This window comes from Acartia tonsa, chromosome 5 (assembly GCF_053477335.1).
Source record: "Acartia tonsa isolate MP-2025a chromosome 5, ASM5347733v1, whole genome shotgun sequence".
Lineage (NCBI taxonomy): Eukaryota > Metazoa > Arthropoda > Copepoda > Calanoida > Acartiidae > Acartia > Acartia tonsa.
The window spans coordinates 39,572,210-39,599,426 of NC_137264.1; the positions used below are offsets into that span (position 1 = coordinate 39,572,210).

A 27,217-nucleotide genomic window follows, 5' to 3' on the forward strand; every position below is an offset into this window, starting at 1 on the left:
ATAAACATCGCTAACAAAAGAGTTAAATATTAACATAAACACCCATTTTACTAACTTTTCATAATACTGTTTTTAACGACTTCCTTTAATTCATATAAAACACATAAAAAAACATATAAAACTTGAACTAATATATTTTAGTCAGAATCAGACTACTGCAGCTTTTAGCTTCAAGATGTATTGTTTAATTTTAATAAGCATAGCACACAATAGTATGAATCATTACTATATTATTTTTCAATCTTTTAATCTTTTTTTAAGCAGCTTATAGTATCTAATAAAAAATGACGTCATACAATAAAAATGACCAATGATAGACCAGTATACATTGTAATTAACCAATAGTAATTTGTATATTGGTCTATAGTTGGTCATTTGTATTGTATTACGTCTTTTTAGTAGCGAAGCTACTCTATAATTCACAATGTCCGTCCGTCCGTCTGTCCGTCCGTCTGTCCGTCCGTCCGTCTGTCCGTAATTAATGAATTGGGGGAAACGTGATTTTCTCGGCTCCTATAAAAGATAGAGAGCTGAAATTTTTTAACAACATTCCTATTATTAAGGAGCACAATTAACTATAAAACATCAATGGCGGTCGGACCGCCTTTTAGCAGGTTTTAGGCTATTTTTATATTTTTTCAAATTATCCTCATAACTTGGGTGTTTGTGGTCCGATTTTCAAAATTTTTTCAGCTAAAGATATCAAAATTAAATTTGCCGTCATTTGAAGAAAACAACAATGACGGTCAGACTTCCTTTTTGCAGGTTTTTGGCTATTTTTATATTTTTTACATTTTTCCCCATATCTTTGGTGTTTATAGTCCAATTTTCGAAATTTTTTCACTTATAGATATCAAAATTAAATTTCCTGTCATTTGAAGAAAACAACAATGACGGTCAGACTCCCTTTTTGCAGGTTTTTGGCTATTTTTATATTTTTCACATTTTCCCCCATATCTTTGGTGTGTATGGTCTAATTTTCAAAATTTTTTCAGTTAAAGATATTAAAATTAAATTTCTGGCGTTTTAAGTAAAGAAACAATGGCGGCCAAACTACCTTTTAGCAGGTTTTTGGCTATTTTTACATGTTTGACACATTTCCCCATATCTTTGGTATTTTTGGTTCAATTTTAAAACTTTTTTGCATTAACAGTTTCAAAGTATTTTTTCCCATTGTTATGTGCATCTAGTATGTAATTTACCTTAACCGTTTTCATCATGCAAAATAAAACAAGGTTTCGTGTTTATTTTCTACAATAAATCTATTCTTGATTTTAATAAATACACTTTAAATCTACTTCTACGTATTCCCATCCACATTTTTTTGTGCTTCGCTACTTATGGATGTTGTCATCCTTGTTTTTCTTAGAAAATATAATCTGCTTCCATACTTATCAATTCGCCACCCTTAAATTTATGTAATTTTAATAAGATTGTTCTGATATAAGAGTAAGAAGGCTATGCATATAACTATTAACTAACAACATGTTCATAATTCATTGTTTACACTGTTTATGCAAAATTTGGTCAAATATTCAATGACATTTTAGTTGGGAGGGATCAGACAATTGTGGTTAAATTTTTCTCATTTTAATCATTTCCACTATATCCAATACTACTAACATTTAAATTGCCAGGTAGCATAATTTATCTGCCATTGTCCTACCACTGTGCCTATGTGTTTAAATAAAACCTTAACTTTATTGGGAGGTAAAACGTGAAAGAATAAGCTGTCCTTAATTTTTTTTACACTTTTTTCTGTTTTTTTTACCTAACCTAATTAATCCTTGAGGTTGTTACTTCAGTAATTATTCCAATATCCTGCCTGGTAAAACTTACAGAATGGTGTGGCATAAAAAAGCTTGAGTTTTATTTTACTAAAAGCGTGGCAGCAAAGTAACTAAAAGATATTTTACGTATTTTTTTCTGTTAGTTTTAGGTTAAGTTAAAATGAATGTCGCCCCGTAGGTATAAAACCCCTTGGAGAAAGGGTTATAGCCCCAAAACAATGGATAGAAAATAAGAAAATAATAAGAAAATAATGGGAAGAAAGGTTGTTTAGGTGTTTAATAATACGTTTTAAAAAAAGCAACATATTTTAATACATCCTGGGCCTTTGAAAAATAAAGCAACCAACTCGTAAATTGCACGACCACTGTATGAAAGTCCTAACTGTACATTTTTATGAGTTGTATTTGTTTAAGGCTACCCCTAATTGTAATAATGTAGCAATGGGAAAGTGTCTATGATACGATCCTGACTCAAAAGAAAAGTTCAATCGGTTCAGTGGTTATTGAAATCTTAAGCTTCAAACATCGCTTACTACTTTTTATAATGTGATAGTATTAATATTTTTTTTAAAGTTTAAGGATATTTTTCCTTCCAACATTTTTGTTTATAATATGTTATTATAAATTTTACACCCTTTTTATTATGACTGATATTGTAATCAGGGAGGAAGGGGACATTGGGCTGTTTAGTACAATAGTCCCCAAAGTTTTATATTAACATTTTATTTTACGATAGGAAATCAACTTTGGGGACTATTTTTGAATTTGATTGGTTGGTTTATTAAGTAAAGTGTCCAAACATTTTAAGTTATAGTAAGGGTATTTTTGTGTATCATCAATTTATCGACCATTCTTATCCCTTTAGGTACCTGCTTTTTATTATGACTGATATTGTAATATATTTTAGCTTAGCTAATGTGTGATTATGTAGAGTCTCAGCCACTCCTTACATTCTTTATAGACAGAATATGTTCCTACACGATTTACTTCCCTCACTCTGGATATTTGTTTTGTAAAACTATTTGGATTTATGACCTAACAAGGATGACAACATCCATAAAAGTGAAGCTCTAAAATGGTGGGACAAACAAACATTAACACTTGAAGAGTGTAAGAACCGAATAAGCATAATATTGATGCATAAGTCTAAACAAAATTTTAATTGCAAAACTTCTTAAATACAGGATACTTTTGAAGGACCTACACACATTTTTGGAACTTGATTATAGAGATGCTTTGCTTATAACATTGTACTGTGTAGTAATAGGAAGTAATATTCTAAAAATCAGATAAATAGAATCAGAAAAATACATCCAAAGACAATTACAGAGCTCTAAAAATATTAAATCAGACATTTAAGAGATATTTTGATTTAAAAAAAAACCTTACTAAGAACTATAGTAACAGGATTTCCTTCTGTACGTATGTATGCTCTGATCTTAAAACAAATACCTATCCCTATTATTTTAAACCCCCACCCACCACTCAAAAATAATAATTTTCCTCAGTATCTATTGAAAGTTCATTCAGCATCATTTGATTTATCCACGATTCATTAAAACAAAGGGTAATTTGTTTGATATCTACAAGATTCTCCTTAATCCAAATAAGGGAGACAATATGTTGTTAGCTTTTAACTTGGCGCATTTATTATATCAAGGAATGCAAAAAAATGTTTAAGACAGGAGGAAAAAAAGATAGCTGCCTGTAAGATGGGATAACAATCCAGGGATCTAAAGACCATAGCTGATAAATTGATGTACATCCACAATGATGTTACACAAAATTACCCCTTGAATAGATGTTAACTAGTAGCTGGAACGTTTAAACACTCAACTTAAGGAACTAACCAATCAAAATTCAATAAAGTCTCAAAGTTGATAAGCCAATAGATAAGAAAACGTTGTTATAAAACTTTGGGGACTATTGTAACAGCCAAATGTCCTCTTCCTTCATGTAAACAATCACAGTCAAATTTGATTTTTTTTACCTATGTTGGCTTACAGAGTATGGGATACTCCACAAGATCGCATCTCTTGCTTATTGATTTGTATGATAATATGATCAAACACCCAACCCTTTAATTACACGACCTTTGTCTGAAAGTCTTTACTGTGTTACATTGCCCTATAATCTTGCGCCCTTTTTTATTATTTTGTCCATTATCCTATCTCTGCCTCCCTTAAAAAATGGAATAGATAATATTCTGACAAACAAATTTTTTCACCCATTTTCCCATCCTTTAATCCCTGAAAGTAGGGGAAGGATAAGCAAGTGAAGGTCAAGTGGGCTTACACTAAATTATGATAAAGGAGTTAATGCATTAGACTGTCATTCAAATTATTTTCTTTAAGAAGGCTTACACAAAATTTTAGTAAAGAGTTAATACACTAACCTGTCTCATTACTTTTCTTCAAGTTAATCAAAGGGATGCAGCATAAAAAAAGCCTAAAGCCACCTTAAGACTTTATAAAATAAATAGAATGTAAAAAGGATTTTGGGAGGATTAACTGAAAGAAATAACTCAATCGGTTCGGGTTCATTTAGTCAAAATAAAAAAAAAACATTATTACTGTAAATAAAAGGATTACGCCATAAAAGTATTAAAAAAATAATTTGATGAGTCTGAACTAACGCAATTATTTCGGAAGCCAAAGTGGAAGAACAAAGATGGATAATAAGAAAAAAGATGTTTTAATAGTTATTTCTCGCATCGTATTATAAACAGCTTTCCGCAGATATATAGAATAATAATATGATGCTAGACATAGTTTTTTCGTATGGATGAGAACCGGTTCCTATTCACCGGATTCGAATGAATACGAGAATAGTTATTTCTCGCATCGTATTATAAACGGCTTTCCGCGGATATAGAATGTACAATTATAAGATTAAAACTAGTTTGTTTAGCCCCATGGTGCCGAAGGCACCGGCTAAAAAAACTGGTTTTAATCTTATGATTGTACATTGTTATATTCGTAGAAAGCTGGATATAATACGATGCTAGACATAGTTTTTTCGTATGGATGAGAACCGGTTCCTATCCACCGGATTCGAATGAATAAGAGAAAAATTATTAAAAATAAGTTTTATCAATTTAAAAAGCCTACCAAAATATTTGAATACTTTATAAAAAGAAAATTTGTAATGTTTCTATATGTTAGCTACTTCTGTATACATTCGTTAAATTCACCCAAAATAAAACTAAAAATATTTATTTTTTTTAATTGTGCGTAATTTACCCATGAAAAAATCTTTGAAATTATTTATCTATCTATTTTTCTTTTCTTTTTGCACATTAGCAGACGTTGTCTGTGCGAATTTTTTGCAATGGGAGCGCAAAATTTGAATAAGTGTTGCCTTTCTATGCAAAATTATATGTTAGACAATTAAACAAATAGCTATAATACAACGATCATGTGTAGGGTTCTAGAATATATCCTTACAAAAAAATAGTAGGATGTTTGTCTACTTTTGAGTTGCTGCGTAACACTTAACAACAAAGGGGTTCTAGGGCTGTTTATTATACTATTCCTCAAAGTTTTATAACAACGTTTCTTATTCGTTGGCTTAACATCTTTGGGGATTGTAGTGAATTTTAATTGGTTGGTTTATTGAGTTGAGTGTATCATCATTGGGGATGTACATTAATTTATCGGCCATTGTCTTATCCCTTTAGATCCCTGGGTTCTAGTTGGTTTTAAAAAATGTATTTTAGTCTTAGATGGATGTCTAAGAGAAATTATTTGATAAAAAAAAAACCTACTAAATTCAAAGTTATAACATTTTTTAGTTTTTATTGTGTTACTTTTCAATGAAGCTTTTAATCTATCTAACATATTTAAAATTTTGTTTTTTTGGTTGTTTCTAGGGAATGTCTACACTTGAATCTCATACAATTAGTTGAGAAATTAGTGTCTGTATATTTTTATGATACTGTCAAAAATCATAGTACAAAATAGCAAAAAAAATGCTTAAACACAGATTTTGGTAAACTTTCAGATTTTAATAGTTGTTTAAAAGGATGCTATAGATTTTTACCACCGATTAGTTGTATCTTTTTCATTAAAGTATAAAAAAACAGCTGTAAAATGATTTGATACTATATAGATTTTTGGCCATATTATCATTCATCTTCTATGGATAACTTTAAAAAAGAATTGCTTAACAAAATCAACCTCAACTGTTAAACTATATTATACTGTTGATTTCTTTTTAAAAGCGAAGCTTTTCTATAATTAGGGTCGGTCCGTCCGTACGTCCGTCCGTCCGTCCGTCCGTACGTCCGTACGTCCGTACGTCCGTAACGGATAGCTTTTTTCGTTAATTTAGACATGTTAGAATTGTCCTATCGATTTCAAATTTTGCATGGTGATTCCTTTAGTAGTTAGGTACGATTTAGAAAGCGTAGCAACTCTATAATCATTACCAAAATGTCTGTACGTCCATTTTAAACATGTTGATTTTTTAACTTTTTTAAATAGCTTTTTTCGTTAATTTAGGCATGTTATAATTGTCCTATCGATTTCAAATTTTGCATGGTGATTCCTGTAATAGTTAGGTACGATTTAGAACGCGTAGCAACTCTATAATCATTACCAAAATGTCCGTACGTCCATTTAAAACATGTTGATTTTTTTACTTTTTTAAATAGCTTTTTTCGTTAATTTAGGCATGTTATAATTGTCCTATCGATTTCAAATTTTGTATGGTGATTCCTATAATAGTTAGGTACGAGTTAGAAAGCGTAGCAACTCTATAATCATTACCAGAATGTCCGTACGTCCATTTTAAACATGTTGATTTTTTTACATTTTTAACAACAAATTTGTATGTGACCTAATTATCTGATTGGTCTGATTTTTGGTATACTGATTCCTAGGACAACAAAGTACAATATTAAAAGCAAAGCAACTCTATAATCAAGTCCTAAAAATGTAAGTATGTCTATAATCATTATCCTGTATCAAGCAGTTTTTCAACAAATTTACTTACAATTTTGCTTTGACTCTTATACATTCGCATTCTGATTATTCAGTTCTGACATTATGCAAGTCTTAATGTCCGTTTGTCCTTCCATTTCAGAGCTTCGCTTTTATGGATGTTGTCATCCTTGTTTAATTGTAAGCACATATTTTTCAGTCTGCCTTGTAGTGTTCAATTAGATTTAGTTTTTGGTTTGCCTATTATTACGCATATCATGCTCGTTCTAATGAGTTTAAGCAATCAAAGGCTACCAGCAATTTCCAAGTATGGATCAGGCCTGTCAGGGGACATTTGTAATAAAATAAATAACTTCACCTAAAGTAAAACACAAAAACATGCAAAACTACACACCCCCCCTCCACCCTATAATTTTATTTTAAAATTTCAAAAGAAGAGGGTGTGGTTCTTTGCTCGACAATGCACTTTGAGTGAAATCGCCTAATCAAATGTTATGACCAAAAATATTTATTTTTTAGATAAGCTACAAAAATTATTTTCAATTTATTTTAAACAAAAAAAAACGTTTAAGGAAGTTCGTTGTGTCTATTTATAAATAAAGCATATTAAAGTAAAATAAAAATATTAATGAAAATTTCCTATTTGGCAAACTAAAATGACATTTGTAATAGTTAATTATCTCATCGTTTTCAGCTTTCCGCGGATATAAAAATGAAAAGTTTTGTTAGCCCCGAGGGGCCGAAGGCCCAGGCTTACAAAAAATTATCATGTCTATGATTTTTATGTTAATAAATGTGGTTATTTGTCTGTAATACGATTCTATACATGACTTTTCAGTATACCTGAGAACCGGTTCAAATCCAGCGGATATTAATCTGTTTCGAAGCCATACCGTAAAATCAATACAAAAAGAATCTTGTTCTAATAAAAAAGCCAATGTAAATTAAGACTTTAATGAAGGGGCAAAAACGGTGTTGATTGTCTTTAAATTATACACCGACTAATAGTTATCCATTAATATAATCATTTATAATCCTTTTTCTCACACATTGGGATACAAAGGCGCATTTTGTAAATATTTTTTTGGAGAATTTTTGTCAAAAACTCTATAAAAACTGATTATGTTTAGGGACGTTAAAGGGGTAGGGGTGGTAAGTTTTTTACTCCTCTGTCCACCCATAAAATCCTTATACTAAAGTAACAGGATGTCTGTGTGTTTGTGTGTCTGTGTTTGTACCGAAGGATCTCGCTAACCGCTGAACCGATCGGGTTCTCCTTAACAGGGTAGCTTCTCATAGGTCCCGGGAAGGTTTATAACTATTTTGGGGGAGGGTACCACCACCCTCTCAAGAGAAAGCACAATAAAATCGAAAAAAATAGAAATATTTCCGCCGCACAGTGTCGCTAGCGTAGTCGCGCTGCGTAGAGACATGGATTTAACAGCTGATAACATATACAAATTATTTCTCAAATTAGATATTTAAAATAAAAAAATACATTTAAATGCCACTAGAGGCCTCTAGGGGCGTAGCCGCTAGTATGTTCCTAAAGTGTTTGATTGGTCAAGCTTCTGCCAGACGAAATCCATAACCAGCACAACCCCTGATCTAAGCAAACCTAACTTTACCTAAACAGTACTACTCATAATCTAATCCAAAAGAAGCATCAAAATATGTTTGTTTGTTTTCTTACTAAAACATTTATTAAAAATTTAGATTAGATCTTAAGATTAAACTTATGAACGGACTTTATTTTATGAAACGACATTTTCAAAAAGCAGCCCTGAATATCGCCAATGTTTAAGTAATAAGAAACTGACAAGTTATAGTAATTGTTACAAGACGGAAAGATTAATTTTTCCAGTATTTCTTCGAAACCGATAAATATCCGCTTGATTACAAAATGTTCTCCATACTTAAAAAAAATCTTGTATATCATCGTATAAGAGATAATTTTTGACGAATATTGAAATATAATTAACAACAGTTTTGTTGTCCAGGTACTTATTCCATAGAGTTCTAACAAAACTAATTCATTATAATTTCTTATTTCAATATCCGCGGAAACCAAATAGCCTTTTTTCAAAATCTTGAAGGGCACAATAAATAAAAAATAAATTCTAAAGAATATTGCAATTTTTATTTTGCAATTTTAAAATTTGCAGTGGTATTGTATAGATATAAAATTAATCATGTGTAGCTTAATATCTCTTGTGTTTTGTCATTTTATATTCTCTTAATTAGATCACAAAAACATACATAAGGAAGTAGTAGAATTATATTATTTAAACTGTGAAACTTTTTTATCTACTATGTTCAAGAACATTAACATTAGTTTAATTAAATTATATAACATAATTTTATATTAGATATGTTAACTTTTGTCAATTTTATCAAAAATATTTCAGTGTGGTTTCGAAACTAATTAATATCCGAAGGACTAGAACTGGTACTCTCTCAGCCATACTGAGAAATCACGTATAGCATCGTATAACAGACAATTTTCCAAGAAAATTAAAATAAAAACCATAAAATAATTACTAGTTTTGTAAGCTCGGATCTTTGGTTCTTGGAGGTTACAAAAATTATATTTTTTATTTTTATATCCGCAGAAGATTATACTAAAATGTAGAAAGATAGGGGACAATGAGCTGTTTAATATACTAGTCTCCAAAGGTTTACAATACGTTGTCTTATATGTAGGCTTAACAACTTTGGGGACTATTTGATTGGTTGGCTCATTAAGTTGAGCGTTCAAACGTTTCAACCACTAATTTTATCTATAATAGGGGTAATTTTGTTTATTATCATAGGGGATGTGCAGTGCATCAATTTATCGGCCATTGTGTCAGCCCTTCCTGACTCGAATGTATGAAATAAGTCATTAGTAACTCAGCAATAAAACTAAAAAGTAATGGACTGTATACAAACTGTAAATATAGTAACTCATACTAAGAAGTCAGGGATCTAAAGGGATAAGACACTGGCCGATAAATTGATATACATCCGCAATGATGATAGACATAATTCCCTCACCTGTAAATTACAATTATTGGCAGAACTCTCAAACATTATGAATCAACCAATCAAAATTCTTTAAAAGTCCCCAAAGTTGTTAAAAACTTTGGGGACTAGAACAAATAAACAGCCCATTGTCTCCTTCCTTCCTGCTAAGTAGCTGGATGTAAACGCGTCTATTAAGATCTTAAAACCACAAGATAAATTTGCATAACATAATACCAGGAATCATAAGCTAAGGACAAAGTTTTGAGGCACTTTGGGTACCAGTGTTATTTACAGTCCATCGTTTGGTAAAGTTAAGGTATTGGGTACCATAATTGGAAAAAATCGTACAATTCGTTGTACCATTTCAATAGTTGATTGTGTATCAATTTATTTGTCTGTCCTGTTTGATTATTTGTCTACTTTTATCTAAAATAAATCAGATTTATGTTACCTTATTTTTAAATCACATCATTTTTATTGCTATTGTTTTTTTTTCTATTTTCAGGCTCACTAAGCATTAATACAATTTCCTCCTTATTTTGGGAAACATAAAAATAAACAAGAATGTAAAAATCCAGGGATCTTAAGGAATAAGACAATGGCCGATAAATTGATGTACATCCTCAATTATGATACACAAAATCCCCTCTTCTGTAAATTATAATTATTAATTGAAATGTTTTGACACTCAACCTGGCGAACCAACTAATCAAAATTCACTAAAGTCCATAAAATTGTTAAGCCAACTAATAAGAAAACGTTATTATTAAACTTTGGGAATTAGTGTAAAAACAGTCCATTGTCATCTCTCTCTCTGTCACATGATACAAAATAAGCTTCTAGACAGGACAACCCTTAAACCAGAAAAGTTTTGCTTTCAAAGGGTATAAAAGATTTAAAAGGCTATTAAACATTTGAAGAAGACATCATACAAGCATAAACAATTAGTATGCTAGTTCTAAATGCTTTTACTTAGTACCTTAGTTAAATTAACAAAAAATTCAACCCCATAAACTTTTAGAGTTTTATTTAAATATGGTATTGGTCAGTTTTGTTTACTTTTAGTTGAAAGAAAAAAATCCTCCAAAAGAAAAATAATCCAAGACCTAAAACACGTCTTTTTAGGAAAGATTTATATTTTTTTATCATCATTCCAAAATATATAATCACACATAAGATTTACTTTTTTTCTAAAACTTAATGATGATATGTTTTCCAGTATGGCTTCAAAACCGATATCCGGTTGATTAGAACCGGTTCTGAAAAATCATATATAGCATCATATTACAGACAATTTTCTACGAATATTAAAATAAAAGTAATAACAGCTTTGTTATCTGTGGCTTTCGGCTGCTTACGCTTAACAAAACTGGTATAATCTTATAGTTTTTCCTTTTAATATCCGCGGAATAATACAATGCGATAAATAACTAATCCTCACCTTGCAAACCTAAAAGCATTATATGTGGACATAAATTTTTTTTGTCGACTATATAATATATATAGCCGCCTTAAACAAAAGTGGTGATAGCTGTTTATTACACTAGTCCCCAATGTTTTACAAAAACGTTTTCTTGTTCGTTAGCTTAACAACTTTAGGGAGTTTTACTGAATTTTGGTTTATTAATTTGAATGTTCAAACGTTTTAACCACTAATTGTAATCTAGAGTAGGGGTAATTTTTTGTGTTGTTATTGGGGATTTATATCAAAATTTTCTGCCATTGTCATATCCCTTTAGATTTCTGACTCCCGCCCCAACGGAAGTGTTAGAAACCATACAGACATGAATCATCATAATACAAATAAGTGTGCATACGAAACGGAAAACATTAAAAAAAAAATTGGCATCGCAGCTGTTATCGGTAATCCATCCACACAAGCAAAACATGTTTCATAAGCAGATTTTAGTATTTGTATGTATGGTATATTACTTTTCTTTGATAGCTTTTATCAATACTTCTCTTTTGCAACATTGTAAAAACGTCGCCATATTTTTGTTTGCAAAAGTGCAAGACTTAAACTAAAAAAATGGCTATCACAAATAGCACAACACCAAAACTGCCACCCACAACCTGGGATGCACCATGAATTTATTTTTTCTCTTTTTTTCCAAGAATTTAAATTTAAGATAATGATTTTGTCAAGAAGCATTCAAGTTTAAATTCAAATGGCTAGAAAAAGAATGTATGCTAGGTGAACTATCGAAACATACATACATGCAAGCATGGCTTAGTTTTAGAGTAGCTCAGCTTTATCCTATTATATAAAGTAGTAAGCGTTTTTTGTCTGTCCCGAAGGATCTCGCTAACCGCCAAACCGATATTGTTCTCCTTTACAGTAAAGCTTCTTATAGGTCCTGGGTAGGTTTTTAACTATTTTTGGGAAGGGTGTCTTCACCCCCTCCCCCCCCCCTAAAAAATATTTTTTTTCTCTTTTGAAACTCAAATTTTAAATAGGATGAGGTCGACTATTCCCCCTCCTACATTAAGTGCCCCTAGATGCTTCTAGGGGGCGTAGCCGCTAGTGAATATTATAATACTGAAATACATATTAATTAAGTTTGATTTTAATTATTTAGAATTCTTTAGATTTATTAAAATGTACGAGAGTAAATTTAGGTATGCTAATTCTTAAAAGAGAAATAATTAATTTCAACTACATATCACAAGGAAATAGTCGCTACAATACGAACTGGTGTAAAATCAGTTACCTGACCCTATTCTATAGCTAAGCCAATCAAATATTAAGCATAACCTTCCCTACAAAGAATATGAGAGACATCAATGTCAAAATTTAAAGCTGAAACCTTGGGAAACAGAAAGCTTCATGAGTATTCAAGGACGTGCATATCATTTTTCCTAGAAGAGTGGGAAGTACCCTAAATTGTTTTGTTCCACCTCAAAATATACCTCATTAGAGGGAGGTGTGGGGGGGGGGAAACTTACCTTAGAAAATATGTATTATCTCCTTATGGAACCTTTATTCCTCTGAAAAACTTTTCTATATGGAAAAAAGATATAAAACAATTCCAGGGGGGGGGGGGGGTCTTATCTCTCTAATGTGCACGCCCATGTGAGTGTTGCTGAACAACATTTTTGTGTGAAATTTTTGCAAAAAAATATGTTATAGAGGAAGCAATTTACAAGCTAAGCCTTATCAACCATTTTGTCATATAGCCAAAGTCATCCATTTAAGGAATGGTAATTGCATTTAAAAATATGAATTTTTAAAATCTTAGCTCTGCTATAGCTGGGCTTTATCGACTGTATTACCAAGTTTTTTTTTATTTAATTCAACGTCTCTTTAATTGTATGGTAATGTTTAATAATTTACAAGTCTGCGAAATAGCCTAATCCCATCACAGGACCTATGTAAAGCTTACCTAAAATAACAAACCAAATCTGTTCAGACAAAAACCATACAATAGGATAAAAGTTATATAAAATCTTAATTTATTTGTACAATTTAAATACTTTTTGCTAGAAAAAAGTATTTAAAACTTAACATTTATTTCCCCTTCAACCCTTGAAAAAAGTAGAATGATTTGAAGTTACATGTGTAAATGTATACTTCATATATCTTATACTTTTTATTAGCAGCGCAGCCACTCTATAAGTTATTAATATATATATATATATATTTAAAGATAAGGAATATAATATTTCTAACCACTTACTTGTGAATATTTCTTGCAAAAAATTTAAAGCTATAGCTGACATTGATCTAAGGGGATAAGACATTAGACGATATATAGATTTACATCTACAATGATAAAAACAAAATTTGCAGTTTAAATTAAATTACTGGTTGAAACGTTTGGACAGTGTTAAAGCTGAGCCAACCAATCAGGATTTGATAAAACTCCCTAAAGTTTCTGATAATTCAAATATAACAGCAATTAAAAAATTTTGGGTACAATTCGATTTATACTCCATGGGTAGCTTATTATTATTTGCCTGAAGAATAAAAAATAAACATTTAAAATATGTAAGATAAAAATTAAAATATTAATCATTTTGGGGAATTTAAAAAAAAGATTTACTTGAATCTCCAAATAACACTTCTTTGACACATGTAAAAATATCTGAGAAATAAAATATATTAAAAAGTCTGTTTGAATATAAAGCTCTACTTTTATTCATGTTGACATTTTTGTATTTATTTATTTTATTAAAAGAATTTAAAATGGTTATGCTTCCTATTTAATCGTTACTATATTTGTTTAGCACCATGATATGAATTTTTAATTGTTAATTATATGAGAAAGAAACAGGGCAAAGTGACTTTTAAAATCATTTAAACTCAGGTTAAGAAATTTACAAAAAAAACCTATTATGCTATCGAATAAAAAAATAAAACATTCAAAATATCAAGGTAATTTATGTTAATGTTGTGCAGCTGGTTAATTTAAATAAATGTCAATATCTCATGGCCTTAGTTCTTACTAGAGGTTGCGCCCCTAGCATTTAGGGCTCTGTATTAGAAGTGGCAGAGAAGGACTAAAATAGCCTTTAATCATCAAAGGGTCTATGTAAAGCTTATCAAAAATAGAGTAGTTTTTGATATCTTAAGATTCTGACAAAAAACTTTTACTACATTATGACAGCATTTATGGTCTCCTTAAGCTAAAGTTTAGTGAACTTATTGTATCTATATTATTTATTTATTTTTAAAATGTTATTGCTGCGCTTTTTATAAACATGATATTGTCCAAGTTATTTTGCAAATCTATAAACAAACAATCAAAATGAGTTGGGCTTGTTTATTTTTCATATTAAAATTAAATGCGCTGTTAAATTTTTCCAAATGTAAATAACCAAGGAAAAAAGACATTTGTTTTTAAACCAAAGTAATAGAAATATACATTTATTTTAATTTGAAATATTTATACAATGTAATTAATTTTTTTTTGTAGCAGAGCTACCCGAAAATTTGTGTTCTTTTCCCCTCTAAACCCTCTATTTATCTCATTTTTTTATTTTTAATATTGTAGATTTTTCATTTGATTAAATATTTATGAAAATTTTCTACAAAATTTCTGTATGCTTATTTACTGTTCTTTTTTAATTATAAAATTGATGACAGACTTTTATTTTTCATTCACCAAATTTTAAATTAACACTTTTGATATCATGTTCTGGCTTTAGAATTAAAGCAAATATTTTTTGGTAATGTAATTGGCAACAAAAATTTATACAAACAAATAAATAAAACCCGGGGTCTCCTGCTGCTTAAAATGGTTTAAATTGTAGTAATTGTGCCTGTTTTATACACATCATGCCATCATAGACCCCGCCCACGCTATCTTTATCATTCTTAGTGAGCTTTCAAAATTGCAAATATTGTAACTTAGCAAAAAATATTTGCCATTTCTCAAATCTAAAATTCAAAAAATTAGATAGATACAAAAAAGAAACCAATATATTCGACATTTAAAAATTGGAGACAAACTGGTTTTTATGTGAAAACTAAAAAAATAAACTTTTATGCAGTAATACTATCATGTATAATACGGACAAATGTAAAACCGCAGTTATGGAGAAGCTGCGCTACTAACAATTAGATGGTGAGGAATTAAACATAAAAATGTTTGTCATTCCGTTTTAAGGAAACATGATTAAGTTTGCGTGGTTCAGATTTGTTTTTAGTTGCTAAAATGGTGGTTTATTATTAGTTTCAGGAATAGGGGCATGTTCTTCAGATATTTTTATTTATTAAAATCTCGGCGGTTTCCGTCAAGGAGTGAGTGGACATTAGACTGTTTTTTTTATATTCTTCCCCAAAGTTTTGAATAAAATTTTCTTATTCATTAGCTTGACATCTTTGGGGACTTTTCTTGAATTTTGATTGGTTAGTTCTTAAAGTTGAGTTTCTAAACGTTTCTACTACTATTTTTTTATACGGAAGGGGTAATTTTGCGTATCATTATTGGAGATGTACATAAATCTATCAGCCATTGTCCCTTTTGTTCCCTGGTTTCCCTAAAAGTGCCTAGTGAAACACAGAATACAATTTTGAAATTCTAATAAAAATGAAATTTAATAGAAGCCTTCAAAGTTTTTAGTCCAACTTTCTAAAACTTTGGGGACCTGTTTGATTGCAAGTCCAATGTTCCCTTGCTCCCTGTAGATAATGACATAATATAGTAATTTTAGGAAACAACAGTAATTAAAAACTCAAATATTGTGATTTATTATGTTTGATTTTGAGTAGTTTTTGCCGAAAGGAAAACTTAAACAACATATTTACCTACATTTATAGATTTTTATCTCTAATATTTTAAGTACTTCCTATAATCCTTATGATAAAGTAAAAGGATCCCTGTTTGTATGTATGTACCGAAGGATCTCGCTAACCCCTGAACTGATATGATTCTCCTGTACATGGTAACTTCTCAGAGGTCCTGGGAAGGTTTAAATATATATGGAGGAGGCCACAACTACCCTCTAAAGAGAAATCGCCAAAAATAAAATATAAATATTAGGAGCCGGATTTTTTTTAGTAAACAGCAGATTTTAACATAGATTGAAAAGAAAATATTGTACGTGCCCCTAGAGGCCTCTAGAGGCGTAGCCGCTAGAAGCATTTTAAGACAGAATTGATTTTGTCTATTTTACCTTACGTTTTAAACATGGAAAAACGTCTACATTCTGTGTTTGTATAAAATCTTTGCTTTAAACAAATAGTTTTAATTTAGAATTATGGTCAAATTCAAAGTGGGTATATTGGAAATTTGAAGTAGCAATATCAATTACAGGGCTCAGCAACCGCAAAATCTTGGTCAGTTAGCTGCTGCTGCATATGCTATGAAATCTCTGCATGGTTGTAAATTATTCCATAAAAGCAGCTGTGAATTGGACTGTGGGTTTCTAAACGGTTGGTCTCATTTAAATTTAAGAAATATTTGGTTGATATTTCTTTCGATATTCGAAAAATTCGGCGACTTATGTTCATGTGTTGTGTCACTGGCGGCTTCGGTTCGCATGGAGAAAAAAAGCTGCTGTCCAGCCCTAAGTAATATTGTATCTAATTTGTTTTGAAATTATTGTTATTTGTTTTTGTGGTGAGCGGAGTTGATTGATTGATTACCTTAATAGGTTTATTAGGCTCAACACATAGCCAATAGTAGGGGTGGGACAAAAATAAATTTAAGCTTGTAAAAATCGTCTTATTTATTTCAAGCCATGTAGTATTCTATAGTTCTTTAAGTCCACTGGAAAAAGACATTTTGATCTCGGATTAGTTGGACAACAATAAATTCCATACTTGAATCACTGAAGCAACTTATAGTTATTTAGTATATAAATGATTCAGTATTAAGTTTCTTGCATTTTATAATAAAGGAACAAATTTTGTTCTCATTTAGAAAAAAATGATTATTTTTAAAATTCTGAATTCTGAATAAACAAGAATGACAAAAACCTAAACATTTCTTTTAACATTGTCGTAGGAATCTATATTCCAAAAATCAGATGAATAGGATAATTCTATAACTTAAAAATATACATGAAAAACGTTAAGACGTAAGAACATTTTGGTACCCATAATAGAGTTGCTACGCTGTCTAGATCGTACCTAACTACTACAGGAATCACCATGCCAAGTTATAAATCGACAATTCTAACATGCCTAATTTAATTATATTGAAATGGGAGAAATAAGTAAGAAATTAAAACCTAAAAGCAATATCGTGTCTATCCCTAATATAAATATTTAGCATGTATGGTTAAACAAGGTGTGGTAAAGATAAGTCTACCTCTACCACATGAAAAGAACAAACACAAAATAACCAAAATTTAGTTGGTGAAGGACCAAATTGGTACATAACTTTCTTATTTGTTGACGGCTTTCATACATTTTTTTGAACTTTAGAGGGATTAGAACATTCTTAAAGTTATTGTTCTAATTGTCAGAATAATATTTTATGATGTTTATTACTTTCTGAATAATGTTATCTTGTTTTAGCTGAGCTACTTATACCACTTAAAAAAAAACTTTAATGTCTTAATAAATTTTGTCAAAACGTCTTTTATTACAAATGCTGAAATGTATTTTTGGTGGAATAGTATGGACACTTTAAAACACAGAACGGAAGTGTCTACTGAGACTAAGATTATACTTTTTGTGTTCTACCCGTGAAAAATGAGCGCTACAATCTTTACAGACAATCAGCTGTAAGGTTGAATATTTTTACGAACAAAAATAGGTTTTTTTTTATACAAGGTCCAAAGTAACAAGCTATTGCAGATAACCAACCCTTTGGTTGCACAACCTTAATATTTTTTGGTGCCAGGGCATTACCCCCTACCCCTATATAGCATTAGAAGTTACAACTATGAACATCTAATATAAGGTTTTGGATTGTTGCGAGATTCGAACCCACTACCTAACAAACTATGAACGGAGACGATACGCGTTACGCTTCAGTCATGGGTATGATAATGTACAGGTGTCTTTAACATTATATTTACTTAATTTATAATAAGTTATTTTTCCACATTTTTGCTATTATACATTCTTCTGATTTTTCAGAGTAATTATACCAAAACAGACACCGACTTAAGTAACTTGAAATTTTTAAGCTGCAGTTTGTTAATTAATCAACAACTTCCCTTGCATTAATTAACTAATTTTAGTAGCATAACTCAGGGAGGGAGGGGACATTGGGAAGTTTATTACCAGGGATCGGAAGCCTCACGTAAGCCGCGCATAAGCCTCAGTTTTAAACCTGCTTGTGAGCAGAAAAAAAAAATTTCAGAAAGAAGGATTGTCTGCTAAAGAGCCGTTTTATACATCCAGCTGAATTTTATTGTGATAAAATCACGATTTCACTGAGGCTTACACGCGGCTTACGTGAGGCTTCCGATCCCTATTTATTACACTAGTCTTATAATAAAGTTTTCTTATTGGTTAGCTTAACAACCTTTGGGACATGAATTTTGATTGGTATGTTCATTTTGTTGAGTTCAACAATTAATTGTATTCTACAGAAGGGCTTATCTAGTGTATCTTCATTAAGGATATACATCAATTTATCATCCATTGACTTATCCCTTAGCACAACTACTAATACTCAACATTGTTATTATTAATATAAAAATTACAATAATTCGTATATATAATTTCCCATTTAAAAAAATCTAGGAAACAAAGCATTTTTAAAACTTGACGTATAGTATCCAGTTATCTGATTTTAATCTCATACATTTTACGCCAAGAAAATTATCTGATAAGTAATTTCCTTCGCTGTGAAGCATTTTTCTCAACACCAACCCAACTATTTTTTAATCAAGAAAAAAACTTGATTTACTGACAAGATAATAAAGGATATATTAACTAGATATATAATAAGGAAAAGATTGGAAAAGAATAGTTTACAGAATAATGTAATAGTTTTAAAATTATTTATCCAGTATGGCCTCGAAACCAATTAATATCAGGTGAATTAGAACCAATTCTCAGCCATAATAGCATCAAATTACAGGCAATTTTCTACAAATATTAAAATAAAAATTATACAATTCATGTAAATCTCGGCCATAAGGGGCTAACAAAACTGATTTTAGTCTTTTATTTTTTTATTTCAATATCCACAGAAAGCTGTTTATAATATAATGCAATAAATAGAAGATGATTAAAGTCCCTCCACGAATTATGACGTCATAAGATAGAATAGCCAATGAGAGGCAATCATAAATTTTACCATTGGTTAATTACAGTGTATTCTGGCCTGTCATCGGCTATACTATCATATGACGTCATGATTTGTGGAGGGACTTTAATCATCTTCCAATAAATAACTAGATAATATTTCAAAACCAGGTCAAATTAGTAATAATTAGATTTAAAGAGATATTAATTCTGCTCAAATGTACGACAATTTGTCAGATATTGCAATTTCAAACATTAATATTAAGATAAGATGATTTTTATCTTTTGTTTAAAAAACATACATTAACATCATGAAAGCTTTAACAAATTTAAAATCAAATTTCGAATAGATAGATTATTGATGAAAATAAATCCGTCAAAAACAGGACTGTTCTGCCCCAAATGAGGAGACATGTGTGACCATTAATGAGGAGAAGTGTGAGACTCAGTATGAGACTGTGTTTGAGGATGAGTGTACAGGAGGGTCAGGTGCTGCTCCCACTGAGTGTACAACTGTCAGGGAGGAACAGTGCAATACTGTTCAGAAACAAGAGTGTACCACTCAAAACGAACAGGTTAGTTTTTTTGTGTGGAATGACATGATGATTTTAGATCCAGATTTGGGGGGATGGGGCGGGGGACATTGCCACATTGGACACTGGTACCCAAAGTTTTGTAACCATATTATCTTATTCGTTGTCTAAATAACTTTGGGTACTTTTCTTTAATTCGTAATTAATTGGTTCCAGACTACTAGTGTCTAAACTTTCCAACCGATAATTTTAATCTATAAATTTTGGATCATACATCTAATTTTAGTAAAAGTCTAACACAGCAAGGATTTCCACCCAAAAGTCATGCAATAAAGCCGTCAGCTGTTTTAACCTGATACCTTTTTATATTCAAAAGAAATTTGTTTGTTTGTCTGTAAGTGTATAGTCTAATAAGATCTTAAAAACTACTACATTGGTCCACGATATTCCAATGTTTGGTATCCCTTTCAGTTTCTTGAAAAGTATGAATGAATATATTTATGATGAAAAAATTTGGGAAAATACAAATTTACCTCTGAAAGTTCTGAAAAATTAATATGTCAGGAATTAACAGGGATCTAAAGGGATAAGGCAATAGCCGATAAATTGATGTACATCCTCAATGATGATACACCAAATTATCCCTTATGTAGTTGAAATTAGTGGTTAAACTGTTTGCAACCTTAACTTAAATAATTAACCAATCAAAATTCACCAAAGTTCCTAAAGTTTTGTCTTAACCTCTTTTCGAGGAAGCTTTGTGTTTATCAAGTACGAAATTAATTCCTTATCATTAAACCTAAAACTAAGCGCAAATGTCGTCTTTTTATGGCTTTCCCTTCATAATGTGGCGCGGCATGGATTGTTTTGTTTATTATGATGCGCACGTTCCTTACTTTTGAATGAGATATGAGAGTGTGAAGATTGCGGAGAACAAAATTGGGCCTATCATTGGTCTCATATTGTGTGAACGACCCTAGTATATCAGGGATTTGAAACCATAAGAGCTTCAGGTAGAATTTGTTAATTTCATAAGGAAGAATGGTGTATAGGACGATTATATGTAGTTTTAAAAAGGCTTTAGCCAGCTAAGCATAAAACTTAATTATGATTAATATATGTTTTAGTAATTTTTATGTGCCTTTATTTTTGCATTTAACAATGATTTATTAAACCAAATAATTTTCCTTTATAGCCAAAGTTTCCAAAGATTTTTACCGTAGAGAAAAATGATTTTTAAAAAGCAAATAAGATTACGTGGTTATAAATAACTGGAATTATGAACTAATTGATATTGTAATTTCAGGTCTTTGAAATAATTTCATCAATAAATCTATATTCAAACCTGCTGTTGAAACTTGATGGTTCCTGGTATTGGGGGTTTGTATGTTCGCCAACTGATCTCGTGAACTTCCCGCTAATTCGGAAGTCAAGCTCAACCAAAGTGTCATGGTTGAGACAATTTCAAAGTATCTGATGAATAGGCGTTAGCATTCATCAAGAGATCAATAGCATCCAGTGAATTATTGATGCAATAAACTGTGACAATTTTTCTGTGAAATAAGTACCTAGTGAATCAATATGCCACTAACCAAAAAGCAGAAAATTGAGCGAGCTATCGCTATTGGCAGTGAAAGGCTAGAAGTTTTTGATGAACAGTTAAAAGTGTTTTATGACAATCTAAAAGCCTGCCAAAGTTTTAGTTCATGTGAAAATGTGACTGTAAAATCAATTCGTGACATTTTTAGTGAGGTCAAGGACCAATCTGACCTAATAAAAAGTCTAAAACCTGCCATGGAGACTAGTGAGCTGCGCGAGTTTAAGCGTGATTTGGATGAAGCTAGTGAGCAGAAAACTGTTGCAGATAAAGTTTATGCGTCGTTGGAGCAGTGTACAAAAATTCTGTACTGGCTTGACAATGATTCAGATGACGCGAGGTCAAGCACTGTCGCCAGGAACCTTGACGTCATTGAGAAGGTGAAGATGGACATGGGAGTGCTTAAAATTTCCGTGGAGTTGCGCCAAGAAGTACGTGATATGTACCGAAGGCTTAGAGAGATGGAACGTCGTTCATCTAATCTGGATGAGAGTGGGACACCTGCCATGCTCTCCAGAAGTATGTCTGCTGTGGATATTCGGAGTTCCAACCCGCAGTATGGGCGCTGGGACAACAGTTTGTTGCCGTCGTTCGACGGTACTGACACGGATTACCCAAACTTTAAACAGGTCTTTAAGGATCTATGCTCTGGTTATGGATTTGCTGACCAGAGGTTAAGTCTGATGTTGTGTATGGAGAAGGTGATAACCAACCCGGAACTACGCAAGCAAGTGTCAGCGATTAGAGATCACAATGAACAATGGGCGTTTCTTGACCAGATGTTTTTATCAAACACTCGCCGGTTCATGAGGATTTTAACTAAGTTGAACAAGATGAAACCTGTGGATAAACCTGTGGACGTGGTTAGCGCAATTGCTACCTTCAAGAGCATGATGCAGGAGGTAGAAGCCATCGTTGGTTCTGCAGCTAAGGATTACAACCACCTAACTCTTATTCATATTTTTAAAGACAAGTGCCCTGAAAATTTGAGAGACAAAATTATGATGGAACTAGGTAGCATGAACCAACCAAACATCCCGAAGATTGTAGAACTGCTGGAGAGGACCAGGGGTGCCATGTTGGCCGGTGATATGTCCTATGACAGTGGCGCCGGCAAGAGAAATCGTGACAGAGCTGCCGCCGCGCAAGTATCTGGCCGCAACGACAATAAGAATGGAAAGGCTGGAAAGGACAAGGCTTCCAAGTGGAACAGTGCATGTCCTGTGGAGAGCTGCAAGGAGAAACACCCGATTTTCCGTTGCCTCACGTTTAAGAAGATGGACGTGGTTGACCGAAAGAAAGTTGTCCAGCAGAAGAAATTATGTGAACTTTGCTTATGTGACGGCCATACTGCTGACAAATGTAATAAATCGGATAAGCTTGGTGTTTGTGGTACTAATAATTGCGACAGATACCATTCCAGGTTACTCCATGAGGCTAGTGCTGGTGTGAATACAGTTTACAAGTCAAGTTCTGCACCCAGCCCCTGTACCTTCTTACTTCAGTTAGTTCCTGTTGTAGCACCTGGCGGCGGCACCTGCCACGCCACGGTAATGTTTGACTCCGGGGCAAATTTGCCACTTGTGTCTGAGAAGTTATCCAACAAGTTGAAGCTGAAATCTACCGGCAGATATACAACTATTTCTGTAGCTGATGGTAGTGAGTCTTCCTGCCGCAATGTTGTGTTTTATTTGAAGGATAGGGACGGCAATCTGAGGGAGTTTGAGGCAGCTGTCATGCCTACCCTCGGCGGGGCCAACGAGATGCGCTCGGTCCACTCCGAAACTGCCGCCGAGATATTTAAAATGCCGCCAGAAAGGTTTACATATATTAGTGGAGGCTTAGATATCATCATTGGAAATACACATCCTGACGTGTTTCCTTCAACCTACCAGAAAGTGGGCCAGTCTATGTTGTGGCGAACCATTTTTGGTAGTGGTTTTATCTGTACGAGTGCTGATGGTGGAGCTGGAGATCAAAAGTCAGCTTATAAGGCTGTCAGTGTCAGTGGAGGCACTTTGCCAGACTTTCTGACGTCTGAATCGTTTGGCATACAGCCGCAGGCACTTTGTCCAGGATGTACTGCTTGTCAAGAGTGCAAGGCTATGGCCGACGGCACTACCTGGGACCAGCGTGAGAGGCAGAGGATAATTGAGGCAGGTTTAACACTAGACTTGCAGTCCAACAAGTGGACAGGTCAATATGCTTATATTGAAGATCCTCACACTCTACCCTACAATGAGAGTTTAGCCCGCAAAATTGCTGAAAAGGATCGTGCCAGGATGGTCAAGGAAGGTACCTATGGAATGTATGTGGAGGTATTCAACGACGCCATAAGAAGAGGCGTTTTTCAAAAAGCCACGCCTGAAGAATTGCAGTATGAAGGACCTAAGTCTTGTTCATCAATAGTGGTTGCTTTCAAGGAGGATTCAAGTTCCACACCCATGCGATTGTGTGCAAATAGTTCTCTGACGTTCAAGGGTACCAGTTTTAATAACATAATGCTGGGAGGCCCGCCGCCAATGCAGAAGATTTTTTATCATTTGATGCTTTTCCGCGGTTATAAGGTTGGTATAACCGCGGATATCTCCAAGTTTTATAACTCCATCCTGGCCACAGAGTTCGACAGCCAGATGAAGAGAGTTTTATTTTCCCCGACGCCAGATGGTCCACTTGAAATTTACCTGACCAAAGTTGTGAATTTCGGCGAGTTAGCTGCGGGAAATTTGGCAGTTACAGCCCTGAAGTTGACGTCCCGCCTGTTCGGCGGAAAGAGTGAAGCAGAGGTCAAGGAGATGTATGGAGAGGGACAAATAAACGGTAGTGAAATTGTTGCCAAACCTGAATTATGGAAGGAGCCACAAATACCTACCTACCCAGATGAGGAATTCAAGTTACCTCAGATTCCAGTTGCAGTCAAGCTTGAGAAGCACAGCTTCATAGATGACGTTATTTCGGGAGCAGGATCGAAGCCAGAAGCCAAGGAGATGATGAAAGAGGCCGACAGGATTATCGGCAAAGGTAGTTTTTCCTTCAAACAAGTCATTTATTCTGGAGATGATTGCCAGCCTACCAAGGTTCTCGGGCTGATATGGAAGCCAGCCACCGATGTGTTGTCCATCGCCACAAGAGTCAACCAAGATGGTAAAGTCAAGGGAAGGAAGGTGAAAGAGGATGCTGATTTGTACAACCTCCAGGACGCCTTGGACGAGAATCTGACAAAGAAGATGGTCCACAGGTTCGCCGCCCAAACCTTCGACCCGATCGGGCTTTGCAGCCCTATTCTGTTGAGAATTAAACTTGTCCTGCGGAAAACATGTTTGCTGAATTTGGGCTGGCAAGATTTCATTCCAAAAAGTCTACGGGATGAACTTGTTCAGTCGCTGGAGGACAGAGCTGAGGTCGCTAAATTGGAGTTTGACCGTTGTGTGGTTCCGGATGAACCAACTGGCCTTCCATCCTTGATGATGTTTTCGGATGGGTCATCAGAGGCTTATGCATCTAATGCATATTTGAGGTGGCCAACTAGACAGGGATTTGAAACGTTTCTGCTAGCCACTAAGTCAAGAGTTGCGCCGGTCAAGTGTGAGTCAATTCCACGCCTTGAGTTGATGGGATGCCAAATGTCCACAAGGTTGGCAAAGTCCGTCAGAGATGCCCTGCCCTTTGATATTATCAGAGTGATGTACTTTACTGATTCATCGTGTGTTTTATCACAAATAGTTTCCAACAGTGCTATGCTGAACACATTTAATTCTCATCGTATTGGAGAAATTCAATCTGCAACCAACAAGGATGACTGGAGGTGGGTCCCGGGGACGCACAACGTTGCAGATTTGGGCACCAGAAGCACCTGCAAGGTATCAGATTTGGGACCAGGTTCCAGGTACAGATTGGGCCCAGAATGGTTGCGCCAGGATGAAAGTGCGTGGCCGGTGAAAACTGCCGAAGAAGTCAAGCAGGTTTTACCCCCAGAGGAGTTGAATACCAAGATGGTTAAGTTATGTTCAATGAAAGTTGCCGGAGAAGCCGCTGAAGATGTCTTTAGGTTTAAGCACAGGAGATCATTTGGACAGGCCAAACGTATTATGGCAGCTGTCCTGCAAGTTGCGAACACCTGGTTGAAGAAGCTAAAGAGCAGACAAGAAGGTAAGACTACAGCCGCTGGTAGTCATGTAGCTGCCGCAGATTCTGTGTACAAGCCGTCTTTGTACAATTTTATGGCGGCGGCGGAACTTTTCATTGTGTCACGAAGCCAAGAGGATGAGTGGATAAATGACGCTAAAGGCAATTATGCGTCATTAAATCCATTAGTGCATGAAGTATCATTGTCCTGGCCTGTCGTTGGTCCCGGAGGAAATTATGTGACCAGGGAGATGAGGATTCTTAAAATGGTTGGTCGTGGACAGCCAGTCATTGATGCCATTACTGGCGGCCGTAAAATGATATTTGAAGACATGCCAGGTTTAATAATTTTGGAGCCTGGTAATTGGTTAGCTGCTGTTTTTATGAGAGAAGCGCATGTTGAGCTTCACTCTGGTGTCCGTGGAACTTTAGCTGAGAGCCGCCGTTGGTGCTGGATTGTGAAGGCAAGGAGGTTGGCCATCATGGAAGTGAAGAAATGTTGGCCCTGCAGTGTTGAGAGGGCTAAGGAATGTCGTGCTACCATGAAAGAGGTGTTACCTGACAAGTTGGTCCCGAGCAGGCCTTTTGAAGCTGTGCAAGTCGACCTGATGGGTCGTTGGTTACGAGGAGAGCTGCCGCCAAAACGAGGAGTCAGACAGCAACGAAGAAGGTGTGGGTGTTCGTGGTGGTCTGCAGATTCTCAGGGGCGTTGTGGTTAGATGCCTTGGAAAAGTATGATACCAGCAGTATCCTGTTGTCCCTGCGCAAGTTGGAAGCTGTTCATTGTCTGCCGAAGATCATAGTAAGCGACATGGGCACACAATTATCCGGTGCTCGCAAGGTTTTAGAGCAGAAGTTGGGCAGCCAGGTAGAGTTTTCTTGGTCTCAGATCCCGGCCCGAGCCCACCATTATATTGGGCAGGCTGAGAAAATGGTGGGATTAACCAAGAGATTGCTGTCCAAGAAGTTGGTGAATAGTTCTGTTAATTTCAACGAGCTCCTGGTGCTGTTGGCGGAGGTCAGCAAGTTGATGAATAGCAGACCATTGACGATAGAAGCTGCGAACGACGTGGAGAATTGGCGGCTGATCACCCCTGGCCAGCTGCTGGGAAATGTTGACCGCCAGCCGTTGTGCAATGTGGCGATGAAACCGGGGGACCAAATTTCCTCCAGGTTGAAGTTGTTGGAAGATTTGTCTGCCCAGTTTTGGACTGCCTACCGCCAGGAGATCCTACCGAAGATATTACGGATGTCCAAGTGGAAGGATGAGATGGCGGAGCCACTAGCTGACGGAGATATAGTTCTGGTTACGAGTACCAATCCCCTGATGAGATGTTTGAGGATGGGCCGAGTGACGAGAATTGAGGATGGGAGAAAGACTGCAAGAGTCTTGTTCAGACTGACAGATAAATCTCCCCTAGAAGAACATGCTGTATCAGTCAGGCAGTTGTTAAAAATTATGATTAATAATTGATTCTTATTTTATGGAAATTGAGATTTTTTTTAGTAAAAAGCCACATTTTTCATATGCCTATTTTTATGCCTAAAATAAGAATCAAAGGAAATGCGAT

At 34.0% G+C, this 27,217-nt stretch overlaps 1 protein-coding gene across 1 annotated transcript in view; it reads left to right on the forward strand.

Annotated features, from left to right (window-relative positions):
• The window catches only part of LOC145319483 (uncharacterized), a 231,080-nt gene that overhangs the window by 63,366 nt on the left and 140,497 nt on the right, over positions 1-27,217 (forward strand). The window contains exon 6 of the mRNA XM_080161628.1: positions 19,773-19,966. Coding sequence (XP_080017754.1) covers positions 19,773-19,966 — 194 coding nt within the window. The remainder of the gene's footprint in view (positions 1-19,772; positions 19,967-27,217) is intronic.